The sequence below is a fragment of the Archocentrus centrarchus genome, chromosome 4 (genome assembly GCF_007364275.1).
Source record: "Archocentrus centrarchus isolate MPI-CPG fArcCen1 chromosome 4, fArcCen1, whole genome shotgun sequence".
Lineage (NCBI taxonomy): Eukaryota > Metazoa > Chordata > Actinopteri > Cichliformes > Cichlidae > Archocentrus > Archocentrus centrarchus.
This window is the reverse complement of record NC_044349.1, coordinates 23,330,914-23,346,219: the sequence shown is the minus strand read 5'-3', so window position 1 is coordinate 23,346,219 and position 15,306 is coordinate 23,330,914. Positions and strand designations below refer to the sequence as shown.

The 15,306-nt window shown below is 42.2% G+C and overlaps 1 protein-coding gene across 1 annotated transcript in view; it reads right to left on the bottom strand.

Moving 5' to 3' along the window:
- glis1b (GLIS family zinc finger 1b) overlaps nucleotides 1-15,306 on the bottom strand; it is a 52,639-nt gene that overhangs the window by 17,611 nt on the left and 19,722 nt on the right. The window contains exons 4-5 of the mRNA XM_030727238.1: nucleotides 6,228-6,389; nucleotides 985-1,095 (exon numbers count right to left, since the gene is read on the bottom strand). Coding sequence (XP_030583098.1) covers nucleotides 985-1,095; nucleotides 6,228-6,389 — 273 coding nt within the window. The remainder of the gene's footprint in view (nucleotides 1-984; nucleotides 1,096-6,227; nucleotides 6,390-15,306) is intronic.

Below are 15,306 nucleotides of genomic sequence, written 5' to 3'. Positions count from 1 at the left end.
CTCCGCTGCCCGGCTCCCAGCTTCAAAACCCCTCAGTTAAAGCAGCTTGATGAATCTGTAGATAATACAAACTAAGAAAGGACAGATTATGTAAAAGCTGCAGCTCTACTCCAATGAGCTGAATAAGGTCATGCAGGAAGTAAGGTGTAGAACAGGATCTGTAATAGCTCTTGAGCTGCAAAATGAAGCACAACATTGCAGTTTTTAAACTTCACGAGTTCACGTATGAGGGCGGGGGGGGGGGGGGGTTGACAGATGGATCGGGCCCGGGGTTGCAGTGATGCAGACGCTGCACCGGTCCGTCATAATGAAGAGAGAGAGGAGCGTAAAAGTGAAGCTGTCGATTTATTGGCTTATCATCACTATCCTCACCTATGGCCATGAGATTTTGGTAGTGACCGAAAGAACGAGATTGCGGATACAAGTAGTGGAAATGAGGTTTCTCCGAAGGGTGGCTGGCCTCTCACTTAGAGATACACTTAGAGAGAGGGGGCTCAGAGTAGAGCTGCTACTCCTTCACATCGAAAGGAGCCAGCTGAGGTGGTTCAGGAATCTGATTAGCATGCCTCCTGGGTCAGGTGTTGCATGCATGTCTTACTGGAAGGAGGCCCTGAAGCAGACCCAGGGCATGCTGGAGAGATTATATCTCTCAGCACATCGATGTTCCCCCAGATAAGCTGGAGCAGGTAGCTGGGGAGAGAGAGAGGTCTGGGTTTCTCTGCTTAGGCTGCTGCCCCAATGACCCAGCCCTGAGTAAGCGGAAGAAAATGGATGGATGGATGGATGGATGGATGGATGGATGGATGGATGGATGGATGGATGGATGTTTTAATGTCCATTTTCTTTAATTCACTGCTTACAAATGAAGAGAGCAACAAATGTCATTGGTAACATAATTTTGGTTCCAATATGACTATTCCTACTAAACCAATGGATTATGTATGTTTTTCTTTCCTCTTTTCACCCCAGCACAGAGCATCTTACCTTTCTACGCACCTGTTGCTCTTTGGCCGAGTGAATCTTGACATGTTTGCGTAGGGAGCTGGGATCTGTGTAGCGCTTGGTACAACCGGAGATCTGACACGCATATGGTTTCTGGGAAGAGAGAGAAAATATTTCTGTTCAGTTATCAAAGTGAAATGCATAAAATCTAATAACAGATATACAGAATAAAATAACCAGCTAAACAAATTGAGAAAGGAAGGAGAAAAAATTAACATGCAGTAAATATGAAACTTCTTGAAGTAAAGGCAAAGATAAAGTCCTACCTTTCAGCTGAGAAAGACATATAACGTGAAGTAAAAGGAAGGGCAGACAAAGGATGAAAAGAAAGGACAGTCAGTTGAGAACAAATTGATACCAAAATATTTCTTTTGTCATTAGTTTTTCACAGTTTAAAGCACTGTATTTCACTTGCAGTTGCAGTTCCACTCACTAAATAATGAAATCTCTCTCTCTTGGTACTGACAGCATTGATACTGCAGGATTAATAATGTACAAACATGTAAAGAAAAATGCTAAATGACAAATGTTCAAGAAAACCTGCTGAAGTTCAAACTGAGCCTCAGAATGTGAAAAAAGGTGATCTATGACACTGTAGGATAGAAAAAATATCTAGCAAACTCTAGGCAGAAATACCTTATTGATGCCAGAGGTCAGAGGTCAGAGAGGACTGGCCAGACTGTTTCAAGCTTTAAAGCTGATATAAAGGCAACAGCAACTCAAAATGCTTGTTACAATCAATGTATACAGAAGAGCATCTCTGAATGCACAGCACATCAAACCATGACCACAATGGATGCCACTTATATCAGCTAAGAACAGGAAACCAACGCTACAATTTACCAAACTTGGACAACAAAAGATTGGAAAATCATTGCCTGGTGTGATGAGTCTTGATTTATGTGGCTACATCTTTTATCAAAGGTTCAGGCGAGTGGTGGTGTAATGGTGTGGGGGATATTTTACTTTGGGCCTCCACACTCACCAGACCTCAATCTAAGAGAGCACCCTTGGGATGTGGTGGCACAGAAGATACACATCATGGATATACACCTGACAAAATGTGCAGCAACTGTGCTATACTATCATGCCAATATGGACTAAAATCTGAGGAATGTTTCCAGCATTTGGTTGAGTTTATGCCATGAAGTATTAAGGCAGTCCTGAAGGCAAAAGGAGATCCAACCCGGTTCTAGGAAGGTGTACCTAATAAAGTGGCTGATAAGTGTATAGATTTTCTTAATCAAACATTGTCGACCATGTCTAGCAGTACTCTGAATCATTGAACCTGCATATCAGTGGGCGTGCACGCAATAATGCAGTGTGATGGCGTTCCTTCATCACTTTCACATTTTTCTCAATTAAATGCAGCATGGTGATATCCATCCATCCATCCATCCATCCATCCATCCATCCATCCATCCATCCATTTTCTTCCGCTTATCCGGGGCCGGGTCGCGGGGGCAGGAGCCTAAGCAGAGAAGCCCAGGCTTCCCTCTCCCCAGCCACCTCCTCCAGCTCAACTGGGGGGACCCCAAGACGTTCCCAGGCCAGCCGAGAGATATAATCTCTCCAGCGTGTCCTGGGTCTGCCACGGGGCCTCCTCCCGGTGGGACATGCCCAGAACACCTCACCCAAGAGGCGGCCAGGAGGCATCCTAATCAGATCTCCTCCGTGAATCGCCACCTTCTTGTGGTGGAGGGGTTTGTGTGTCCCAGTGATCCCAGGAGCCATGTTGCCCGGGGGCTTGTCCCCCTGGTAGGGTCTCCCATGGCAAATTGGTCCTGGGTGAGGGTCCAGACAAAGAGTAGTTCAGAAGACCCTTATGTTTATAACAGCAAGGGAACAGTTTACCCTGCCTGGGATAGGGTTACCGGGGCCCCACCCTGGAGCCAGGCCTGGGGAGGGAGCTCGAGGGAGAGCGTCTGGTGGCCAGGCATTAGCCCGTGGTGCTCGGCCGGGCGCAGCCCGAAGAGGTTATATGAGCCTGCCCTCCTGTAGGCCCACCACCCGCAGGAGGTGTCGTAGGGGCCAGGTGCAGTGTGTGTCGGGCGGTGGCCGAGGGCGGAGGCCCTGGCGGACCGATCCCCGGCTATCGAGACTGGCTATTGGGAGCATGGTGATAGAGATTTTTAAAAATTTTGCATTTAGTAATTTAAGTTGACTATTACACTATAGGTGATTTACATCTTTATTAGCACTACACCCGAACATTGTCTCTATATTGTTATTCCAAGGTGCTCATAATGCCAATTTCTGCCATGTTTGTTTCACCAAGAAAACCTACTTGATACAATGCAAAGCCCTGAGTAAAAAAAGAGTGAAGCACTACTTCTGTGTAGGATAAATATAATTAAGCTTTAAAATGATTTTCCCCTTTAGTGTTTCTGGCAAGGCAGGTAACTGGGCAAGCATAGCGAAGGCCATAGCAGGGTGTTAATGTGAAGCCATAAGCATTGGGGTCCCAGATTAGCTGTATCGTTTGGCCTACTGTGGAAAGAGTGTGCAGTGGAAGAAAATCCCTAACTGACAGAATAACACAAGTCTGCATTAACATTTCTACTCCTGCTTATTAATGATTTACTGCTATATGTAGAAAAGTACTGCTGGATGGTCAATTCAGGAAAAACAGGAAAATATTGCTAAAATAATTTTTCTAAAAATAAAAGTAGAAAGCAGTGACTCAGGGATAGTTTAAGAGTGCCACTACAGCTTTCTTTCTACCCACTCAGCATTACCGATGTTTTATTTTCTCAGATTTTTGAGTACTGGCTCATCTACACTGAACCCACCTCTCTGGCCTGAAGTAATAGAAAAAAAATGGGAAGAGTACTGTCCATTATGCCAAATAAAGAGAGACTATAACATACTGCTTGCTGCATCTCAACCAAAGCAAATCTGTTTACCATTTTAAGGCCCACAAAAAAACCCTCCCTGGGTTTTGTTCTGAATTACGGACCACCTGTCTGTCCATAGAATAAAAATCCCCCTTTTCGTCTCTGTTTTCACCTTGTCTGAAGTGAGTGCTGTCTGTTATTTCAGACTGTAAAACTCTGCAGAGAAAATTGCAGTTTCAGGTTTTTTAATGGCTCCATGGCAGCAGAGCAAAAACTTAATTCTGAGTTTAGATTGTTATAAACAATCAAAATTATAGTACATGTACTGGTACTTAAATAGCACCTGGTTGTCAAGATAAGCACTTGGAGCACTTCATACTACAGGCCTCATTTACCCAATCTCTCACACACACACACACACACACACACACACACACACACACACACACACACACACACACACACACACACAGTGCTTTTTCTAATGTTCACACACACTCAAACTCTGATGAATTCATCGGGGGCTACTCTGGGTTCAGTATCTTGGTCAAGGATACTTTGACACACAGACTGGAGGAGTCAGGGATCGACCCACTGACTTCCTGATTGGTGGACGACCAGTCAAAGCCACAACTGTCCCTTTATAGAGGTATTTAGTTCATTGATATACAAATTAGAAATAGTTCTTCAAAGAAATATTCAGTATACACACACACATGCACATCAAATCAGAAATTGAATTAAAAATAAAGTCACTGTAGAAAATGGTGGAGAAAATACTGGGCCCAAAATTATGAGAAGGGTAGTGCTACACAAGAGTTTAAACATAATTTTATGTTGGATAATTGTTTTGCAAAGTGGAAAAAAATGTATTTATACTTTTTACATAGGTAAAAGTTATAATCCTACTTAAATACCTTAAAGGTGCACAAGTTGTATAATCAATATATAAATTATGTAAAATCGCCCTTTTCAGAATCATATCCATTATGTTGTCTTTGCTCATATCCAATGTTTTTGAGCATTAAAAGATTAAAAGTACTCTAGTCCAATAGCACTATTGGGGGGGGGGGGGGGGGGGGGGTGTCATATTTCAGGGGAAGCTGGTGACCCCCCCTCAGTATACCCCTGATGTGCACACATATTGGGCTGGCTAGTTCAAATCATTTAAGTGAACACTTTTCATTGATTTTGAAGTACTTAGTAATGTTTCAAACATACACAGTAGATAAAGAGCTGAGATTGTATTTACTGTAGGCTGGAGTCGTGATAAAACCTGAGATTCTTTTTTTTTTTCTTAGATTCAAAGGGGAGAAAAGTTCCCCCGAATAGCAGAGGAAACCCCAACATACTTAAGAATATAATTTGAGCTCAGCAACTTATTTACTCCTTAGCTGTGTTGGCATACGGATGGTGATAAAGTGGGTGGTAAATTGGTGGGGTTACTGAGACATGATGAGTGGCAGCAATGGCTGACTCAATCTTTCCTTCCCATTCCATGGGTCAGAGAAACAGGCAACGCTCTGTCTGAGCTTGCAGCCCCAATCCAAGTCCGTTATGGCACAAGCTGCGACTTGGCCAAATGACACTGATCGTTTAATGATCTGTGGCATGTCACTGCAAGAGGAAAGTGGGTGAGAATGCCACAGGGCTCACTGACTGACAGCAAATTAAAGTCTAACACTGTCAAGATGTGGAAATAGGCTTTGAAAATTTTTAATGTTGTAAAATCAGAGGAGGGGTACAGTTTGAGTGGACACAAGACAAGCACACTCATGCATACGTTGAGGGCACATTCAACATTCAGCAAGTCTTTTTTTTTTTACTTATCTGTGCCAGCCAGAGTCTGTGTTTCGTTGTGTGTGATCATGGCAAAATGTGGTTCTGGGGACGCCTACTGTAGCAGGAACTAAAACAAATGTGGTTTAGGCTACTTTGGCAAGTGTTTATATATTTAACTGTGGGTATAGTTTGTCAACACAACAGCAATTAAATGTGCAGCACACTATATAGCTGTGGAGTATTGAAAAAAAGGCAGAGTTCAAAGATCAGTGTGGTTCAGCCTGTGGTTACTAAACAGAGGGCAATAGAAGTGGAAGGCCGAGGGGAGCATGCCCCGGCCCCATATTACACCCCGTCACATAGTCTTTTACATTTTTTTCATGTATTTATAACTCCTCACATGAAGCATCTTGACCCAAGAAATCGGTGCTGATGTGATGCAATTGCGATTGCAGTATGGTATCTAAATAAATTCTGCAAACTAATCCCCGAATGAAATGAAAAATACATATAAACATCTATAGTTCAGTTCTGGCTTGTGACAGATTAAAGATTCCATTCTGATGAAACACTGGGAGGCGAGAGAGCAGAGACTTCAATTCTGACCGTGTCCAGGTGAGTGCGCTGATGCTTGGCTCGATCGCTGGAGTTGCTGAAAGCTTTCTGGCAGCCGGGGTGCTGGCACAGGTACGGCTTCTCTCCTGTGTGGCTCCTCAGGTGGATCTTCAGATTCTCCAGACGAGAAAAGGCTTTGTTGCAGCCCTCAAACTGTGGATGGGGGGGGGGGGGACACAGATTAGAGCACAAAGACACCCACACTCTGGCAGGTACGCACAGGACCACACAGGAAAATAAAAGGCCAACATGCATGCAGGCAAAAGAAAATCAATCAATCAGTGCAAAGATGGCAAATCTTAGTACCATGTGGGTTGTGTATATGTGTGTGTGTGTGTGTGTGTGAGACTCAGGGATAAGTTGTCCCAATCTTTCCTTCAGTCTCATAATCACTCACACAAATGGAGCTCACTGTAAACTGGATATTCACTAGCTATGGAAACAAAACTAAATACTTAAAGAGGACCTTTTATAGCGCTGGATGATCATATAATGAGGTTACTTGTGATTCACAAACTCAAGCTTCAGACTGATCTTCAAACCTTCTGTTTATGAGGGACAGTCAATCAGAAGAAAGTTACTTAAATGCAACTTTACAGGACAGCAGATACATAAGGATTATTTTGAACTGAATCATGCAAAGCTACTCTAGTAGAAACTGAGAACAATATCCGGAGCTGGAAATTAGTATAATCAGTCCCCGTTTAATAATTTGGGTGGTATAAGTGTGAGCATTTTTTCCATGGCTCTTGGATTACGCTGCAGATCCAAAGACCTTTGTTGAAAAGCACATCTACTTGAAAAACAACCGCATTCATGACAGTGCTCCTGTCTCAAGGCTGCCATCTAAATTGCAAGGGAAACTGGAGTGTGCCGTACAGCGGCGGTTAATGGGCTGTAATGCATAGCATGAGATAAGTGTTGTGCTGCTGTGTATAGTTCATTAGACTGACAAGTGACAGTGACTGTAAACAAGCTCACAGCCGACCCAGCTTGGCTCATTTGATCCCTACCACTCTGCCAATGAACACCACAGATTTGTTAACATGTGAATGATTCATGAAGCTTCTCGCATATCCGCTTCGTCTCTTAAGAAGAGAGCAGCAGACTGGTAGACAGGGCAGTCCCCATCAAAACCCCCTATAGGGACTGCTCTGTAAAGAGTCATGGAGTCTACTGGTGTACAGCAGAGAAGGAAGCATAGTTCAGTTATTCATATCTATTTTTTCCAGAGGTATCACATACAGACTAAACTATTACTGATATAATAGGAAAAGCTGTGTCAGGGTTCTTCTTTTGTACAGTCATTTGTCTGTCACCCAGTGAGGGCTTTATTCATGCAGTGTCGAGAAAGTTAAAAACACAGAGCGAGCCAGAAAAGCATTCAGTCTGGTCAAAATATGACCATAAAATTCTTAAGCTACCATAAATTTTAGCCAAAGTCTCATACAGGAAACAACTTTTCCACTAAGAACCAGTTTTGGAAGAGGACTAAGCTGATCTCAACAAAAATAAAACTTCACCTACAAGCGCGTTGTGGCCTCTCTACTGTCCATTGTACCCTGACCTTTAGTGAAGCCCGCTGACAGCAGGTCAGGTTACAGCTAAGGAGAGAATGACACCATTCTTCTAATGGTCCTTCAGCTACATGTAGGCTCAGTACTAATCCCTGGTCTTCTTCATTCACTCACACAGTGCAGGGAGGACCTTCTATTCACTGAGGCTCCATTTAATATAGGCGAAACCTAAGCCTGACATGGTAGAGCCGTTTTGGGTGACCATGCTGATCTGTGGGTTTGTGCACGTGACTGTGCAGCTCAGTAAGAGAGTCTTAATCTGCCCAATTATGGCTACACAGCGCATAGCTCCTCATACAGTTTTTAAAACCTCTGGGTGGATAACTATTGAACAAAAGCTTCCTTTCGCTTTAATCAAGATGCTTTTTGCCATAGTTGTTTAATTTCCTTAACAAGCTGCAAGCTAAAAATTATACTGTGTTGGTTTTACTGATTAAAGAAACCTTGCAAACATAAATGTGCCGCAACACAGGACTGTGGGATTATTAATGCCCTTTTAAGTCAACTACGTTTAAAATTGCATTACCTCACCAAAGTGTGGTTGGATATTGGTGCCGCTATGATACCGTGACATAACAGTTGTGAGAAACAGCTTCTCAAAGGTCATCAGTTTTCAATGCTCAGTCGCTAAAATTCATTAAAGTTTGAAATGCAGCCTTTCCATCAAAGGTCTGCATAATCTGTACCCATCTCAATGAACTGTAAATGGATAAAACTGAGGTGCTCAAGTTAAGACAACATGTACCAGAGTGCTCATAAATAAATAAATTCAATCAAGCTGGAAACTCCTAGGTTTAAAGGTACAGTCAGTAAATTTTTGAGCTCATTTAATAGAAAAAAAGAATGTCGTACTCATAAAAATACATTTATTAATTTGTAATTACATCTTCCAACAAATTGATGCATTGTCATAAACTTAGAAGTAATCCATTAAAAATACATCGGAGCAGGCGCATTTTGTGGAAGCTGCCATGTTGCCCTGTCATCTTGAATACTGTGGCCAAGATGGACATCGCCATTTGCCTAATTGTGTTATGTAAGTGGTAAGATACCAGCCACATAAGCAGTAGACCTTATTAGTTACTTTTAATTTAAAGATCACAAATAGCTCTTTCAAACTTTATATGACCATTTAACATTTGAACATGTATATTTTCACCACCTCTTTCTCATTAGGCATTTCTCCTCCACCACTGCTCCCTCTCCTCCCTCATTTCCACCCCCATCCTAGTCCTCTTCACCTCAAGCCGTCATCTCCTGAACTAAAGTCGGGGTTCTAACACATGAAATCGTGCATAAACACGTTTATTTATTCCCAATATTGTCACATTTATTTATTGTCAGCAGATCAGACATGGGACCCTCCCTTCTTTGGACAGCTGACAAAGAGAGGGCTAAACAATGACAACAGCTGGTTATAAGCTAAAATGATGCCAGCTAATATTAGGCTTGAGTGTCCTAAAAAAAAACCAAAATCACTTCAGAATCACTGAGCTTCACTGATTCGTTGACTTGTATCGGACTCCTTTCAAAAAGTTTTACAGCCTCCTCCCGAGTAAATAGATGTGGACACCAGCTGAGGTAAACAGCAGACTGACAGCCTACACTCACTATGATGAAAGACAGCCAGAGTTGTTTGCCCTACAGCAGTCACTGTAACTAGGATTATGTACTTGAATTGGGAGGGGTAAGAAAACAGAATTTAGTTGACTGCAATCTGCAATCTACTGACATCTAGCAGTGAGATTATAGACACTATACCTTAAAAATGAAACTGATGAAGTATCAAAATTTGCACTTCCTCATAATGCCACTTGAGGCCGGCTCCAAAAGGAAGTCCGCCCCCACAAACTCAATTTTACAGCAGAAATTTGCATGTGTGTTCAGTTCCCTGAAAGACAGAACACGGGTTTTCACCTGTGAGTTAAAACTAGAACATCAATGGCGGAATAGCTGATCCAGCTCATGAACCATCACAATTCATCGCAATAAAATGACAAATATGACTTTGACCTTGAACATAGTTTGGTTGAAGATCCATTTGGTGATCGTTGTGTACAAGTTTGATTAAATTCTGGCTATACTGAAGAAGGAGTAGCGACTCTTGTGAATTATGGATGGATGGATGGATGGATGGATGGATGGACACCTTGCCATGGCCTGAGCTCATCAGTGCTTCAGCCGAATCCGTTAAAAATGAGATAGCAATCAGCCCTGACCATCCCTCAGAATCTTGAGAGGTTTAATAGCAAAGACAGGTAGATTTTTGAAAGAATCACCTATTAAAGTGTTACTGGATAAGACGTGCCAGTGTTTGATGATGTTACTTCACTGGACAATGGGGAAAACATGAGTATAGCTAATTCTCTCCTTCATGACAACTGCAGGGAGGTGATTTTTAAAAAATACATAACTATTTAAATTTTTTGATTTGAGGTTATTCATTATTAGAAATGTGACATGTGGATGCTGACACATTTGACTGTAGCAGGCTCGAGTCTGGGCACAGTACTGGACCTGTTGGCTCCATTTGTGGTGTTGGTGACCTTTGAAGCATTTTTATTACAATTATCTGACAAATAAGATGGCTTGCTGTGTCATTAATTGTACTAATTAAGGTGGTCCAAGACATGTGTACTGCAGGTTTTGGGAAGTGTACTTCTAGTATTTTATTTGTATGGCACTTAGCACTAATTAGCAGGTTCTCTGTATTTAGGTGAGGTAACTATACACCCTGTGGATCCACCTCACTAACCAAGCTTGCTCAAATTAGCTGATACAGCCACTGAAAAATTAAGATGACGACAGTAATACGGTGGTAAAACAATAATACAAGGCAAAAGCCCAAACACGTCTGACAGCAATAGCAGCATGTAAAAAAGGAGTTACTTCAATAGTATAGAGGTGGTTTGGCTGCAAGAGGCCCGCTCTCCAACAAAGCACAGTATTTTGCAAAATATGGAAGAAAACTGTTAACTCTAAAGGTGGAAACAAGAACAACCAGGCTGTGAAGAGTGAAAAGAAGGAGATGCTAGCAGCTTTTGATGTGCGACCCAAACTTAGACAAATGACTCCACCAAGTGTCGCTGGAGCACTCGCTGGTTGCACTCCATATGACAGGAAAAGCAAACTGTGGAAAACTACTGATGGAATTACAGTACATGAGGGCTTTAAGCAGATGATTAAACAGTTCATCCTAAGACACAACATCCCAGGTAGAAAATAACAATAAAATGAGAATAAGAATAAAATAAGAAATATTTTCCAATTTTACTTTTATTATGTGACAATATGTGCAGGCTTCTGAAGAGTAACAAGGTGCTTAATTTATAGTTAAATTAGAGCGTGAAGCAGTTGTGTTACACTTTTACTTGCAAGTTCCAGGAAAACAGTACCTAGGCTGCTTTTGTGCTTACATTTGACTTATGCTGAGTCACTGCTATTGCACCATAAAACTGCTGCTGCTGCTGGCACCTTGACAGATCCGCACTTTAAATGAGGTAATTTGTCATCAGCGACAGTAGCTCATTGGAAAAGAAGGATGGAAAATGCCCTCATTTTGTTTGCACTAATAAATGCTGCTGCCTACAAGCTGATAAAATATTTTTCAGTATTTTTCTCTATATAGTCATACATATAATTAACGCAAATTTCCTTTAAATATCATGTTCTAACTTTGAGGCTAATTGCCCACTCCTAACAGCCATAATGCAAAACTTGAGGCTTCAAACCCTTGTATAAACAGCATGTAGATGAATAACCTTCCTTTAAGTTCTGCATAATTTGTCCCCATCTACTGAGTTGTGATTGGGTAAAGATAAGGTGCTAGAGCTTTGGTCTCATGTATCAAAGTAACCATGAAAAATGCAGTGTCATCACAGCTAAATGTCTGCCTGCTTGACTGAAATGAAAGATTCCTCAACATTAGACAAACACACGCTGTCTGGGGTTTAGCATTTAATTATAAATATGTCTTAAAGAGTTCACATCATACGATGCTGTAATGCGGGAACACATTATTCTCGAGTCATACCAGTCGAATGTTTTGGATGAAAACAAGGGAGGCGGCAACGGTGGGAAAAGTTAATAAAAATCTCAGTGCGAGTGAACGTCCACGCTGCCGTGCCATTCATGACAGACGAGGCCTATGCTTACTGCTGAAACATGGCACCGAGCGTTTGAGTTCGGAAAACAAAAATGGCTATTATCGATGTGCCAAATGTGTATTTATATAAAAGGGAATAATCACTCTTTCACTGCTTTATTTTCTGCAATATAAATTTGAGGCTAAATTATAATTAGGAGTCCGCAGAGGAAACTGTGTTAATCGTGTAAGGCATATTATTACTGTGGGATCACCACTTGCAGCTTGCAGGGAGACGACCTGAGTGTGAGGTTTTCCTGCCTGCTGAGAAACCAACAGTCACTGCCACCTCTAGGCATGGATTTTACCCAGAAAACCTGCATGAAAATTTTATGCTAAAGTAAGATGTTTAAGTGTGGCCAATCTACTGGTTTAAATTACTTCTCACAGTGAGTTCAGTCACATTTTATTTGGGTGGTGTTCAGACGAAATGCACAAATGCTGGTTGCGCTGAAGGATGTGCAAGTGGATTAACCTTCTTCATGTGGACATACATCAAATTATTGTGCCAATTGTACATGCCATGTTATGTGTTTTCTTTCCCTGATCTGAAGTTAAAAATTGTAATAATATAAAAGCCTCTAAAATAATATTTGCATGTTAAGAAGCATATATGTCAGTAGGGTCCTACATCATCCATGAGAAGCTGACTAAAATGCACAGAAAACACATAGGTTGAAGTGGTATAAAGAGAGAGCTCTGGTGGCTGAGGCTACTGACACAGGATCAATTTTACCTTTGATGTTATCTATGAAAACACTTTAGGTGAAGCTAATCATATTAATTGCTTTAAACATGTTTAGTTTTCCTCTCTGAAAACCTCAGTCTAAGGTAAACCAGCAGAAGACCACACGAGGGGGAGCGCCACTGGCAGTGAGGTGAGATTTGAGCGCCGTTTGACACCATCTCACCCTTGGGTTGGGTGGGTTGGAGAGTGGGGGGGGGTTTCAGTAGCACAGTAAACATTGGGCATGACAGCAGGGTCCTGACATGGCTGAAGGGGGTGAGTGTGGCTTGAAAGGGTGGACAGGCAGCTGATCACAACAGACAGATTATGGGCCCAGCATGCAGAAGAGTGGAGGTGCGTCACGCCTGAGGCCTTCATGGGAAATGACTCCTGACTGGCAGGTAAAAGGCCAAACAGTTTGAGAGCTAAAAGGCAGCAGTGTACCGCTCTCCTGACATGCAGCGGCTCATTAGCAAACTGCAGGAGCTGCGGATGACGGGAACAAACCGGCCGTTATGGATGGGTGTTGCAGGAAATAGGGTTGCTGACATGTATATCAGAAATCTGATTAAAAGCCTTGATGAATGGGATAACAGCAGAGATGCAGAACAGAATCAGAAGCAATTTAGGGGGTTTTCCTTTAAAAAATAAGATCTGACTGTGGTCCTTGCAGTCAAGGTCATCATTGACAGAAGTCATTTCCCTTCCCCCCAAAAAAGCTCCAGGATTTTCTCCTCACCTTTCTCGAGTTGCTACAAATCCCTTTGACATAACCCTGACACAGCCCTCTGCTGCTAGGCAGTAATTGTAGATCAGGTCTTTCACTAATGATGGAGACTGTATTCGACTGTTTACTGCTAACTAGCATGAAATTTACTATTTCTCATGTTCAGGGGGTCCCCCCTTGAAAGCCAAAGGTTTTTTCTTTTCTATAATTAGTTTTACCCAATACATTCAGGCTTCTTTACTACAGGCAAGATGAGGGCAAAAAGTGTTGGTTGCAAATGAAAACAGTGCCAAATAAAACATGGTAGAAAGTGCCCATGCTCAAAAGAGGGTTGTATAACATTATAAGTATGAAAAAAGGGGGTTTGGGGGAATGAGTTGGTTTATCACAAGGTGTCTTTCTCTGCACTGACCAATGAGGAAAACCACCAACACTTCAGGATCTGTTCCGAGGGAAGGCTGTGGAGCAGAGTGCCCCGGCTGCGGATGAGAGGAACATGTGCATTTAATCTGCCGGCTTCCAAATGCCCTGTGGCAACCACAGCAAAGAGCAGAAAAACGTAAATGGATGAAATTATATCCATATGATTCAACGAGACAGCTAAGGAGAGGCAGGTTTCTCATGCGCTTCGTCAAGATACAAAATTAAACACAGCTTGGCTAAAACATTCACATTACATAGTTTACACATATCATTTCCACTGTGAATCAGGACCCTTTTAGCAGCCAGCTTCATCTGTTGTGAATAGAGCATTAAAAAGAATCAAAGATAGCAAGGGGCTTTTTTTCCCCATTTATAAAGATGATAAATGAATTCACACCCGCTTGCTTTGAAGCATCTTTTCTCCTCCGTCTCCTGAGCTCCATCTAATTTTTTATCAACCCTTGATTTATGAATGGTGAGATATGAGTACACACACACACCAAATGACTACAAGGGAGGGAGTGTTGTCCAGATGCGAAAGAACAAGAAAACAGAACAAGAGCTCAGCCGATAAATTGGTGGGAGGAAGTAGTCATGTAAATGACTAAAGAAATTGTTCTTAACAGCCATTTTGCACTCATGCCTGAATAGTTTTGGGGCCAGATTAAAAACTACATGGATGGCACAACAGGAAGCATTTCTATGATGACTAAATGGGGCTCCCATAATGAGCCAACCCAGCTGTTTTGTTTCTCTCGCATGCTGTTTGCTGAGGATTGAGGAGGAAGTGCAGTGATGGATCTGAACCCCTGCTCCTGCGGTGGAGGCCTGGCATGGTACAAGCCTGGATACACAACAACACGGTAAGCTTTCATGGAAGCACTTAACCTGCTGTGATCCAGAGACCTTCATTCAAATGTTGACCAGCTCTGGAGCCCTGCTTCAGATTACAGAGCTAAGATGTGATTTCCTTTTAAACCTGGCAGCCTGGGGTTTATGGGTTCATCAGGTTGAGGCAAAAAAAAGAAAAAAAAACAGGGTCATGTTCTTAAAGAGATGAAGTGGACTGACAGGGAAAAGGATATTTATTGTATGTCATCATGCAGCGTTAGCTACGTCCAGCTAAATTGCATTGGCATATTTAATTTTCCTTCTGGGCAAAGACTCAGGGTGTCAAGAAATAATTTTCACATGGACATATTTTATACTCGACTGTATGATGTGCAGATATGCAGTTAATTTTGAAACTTACGCCTCAGTGACACTAGAGTAAAAATAAGACAGCAGCCTCTTTGCAAAAAGGCAAAAAAAAAAAAAATGGCAGTTGCTTTGAATTCTTTTTCTGTTGGAGACCAACTGGTCACCCAGGGGTCGGGGGTGTTGGATGAATCTCTGAGCAATGACTTTTGTTTGCAAGATGACCGTACAGGTCAACTGGTGGGAGGCAACCTGTCTCCAAACAGTCGCAGTTC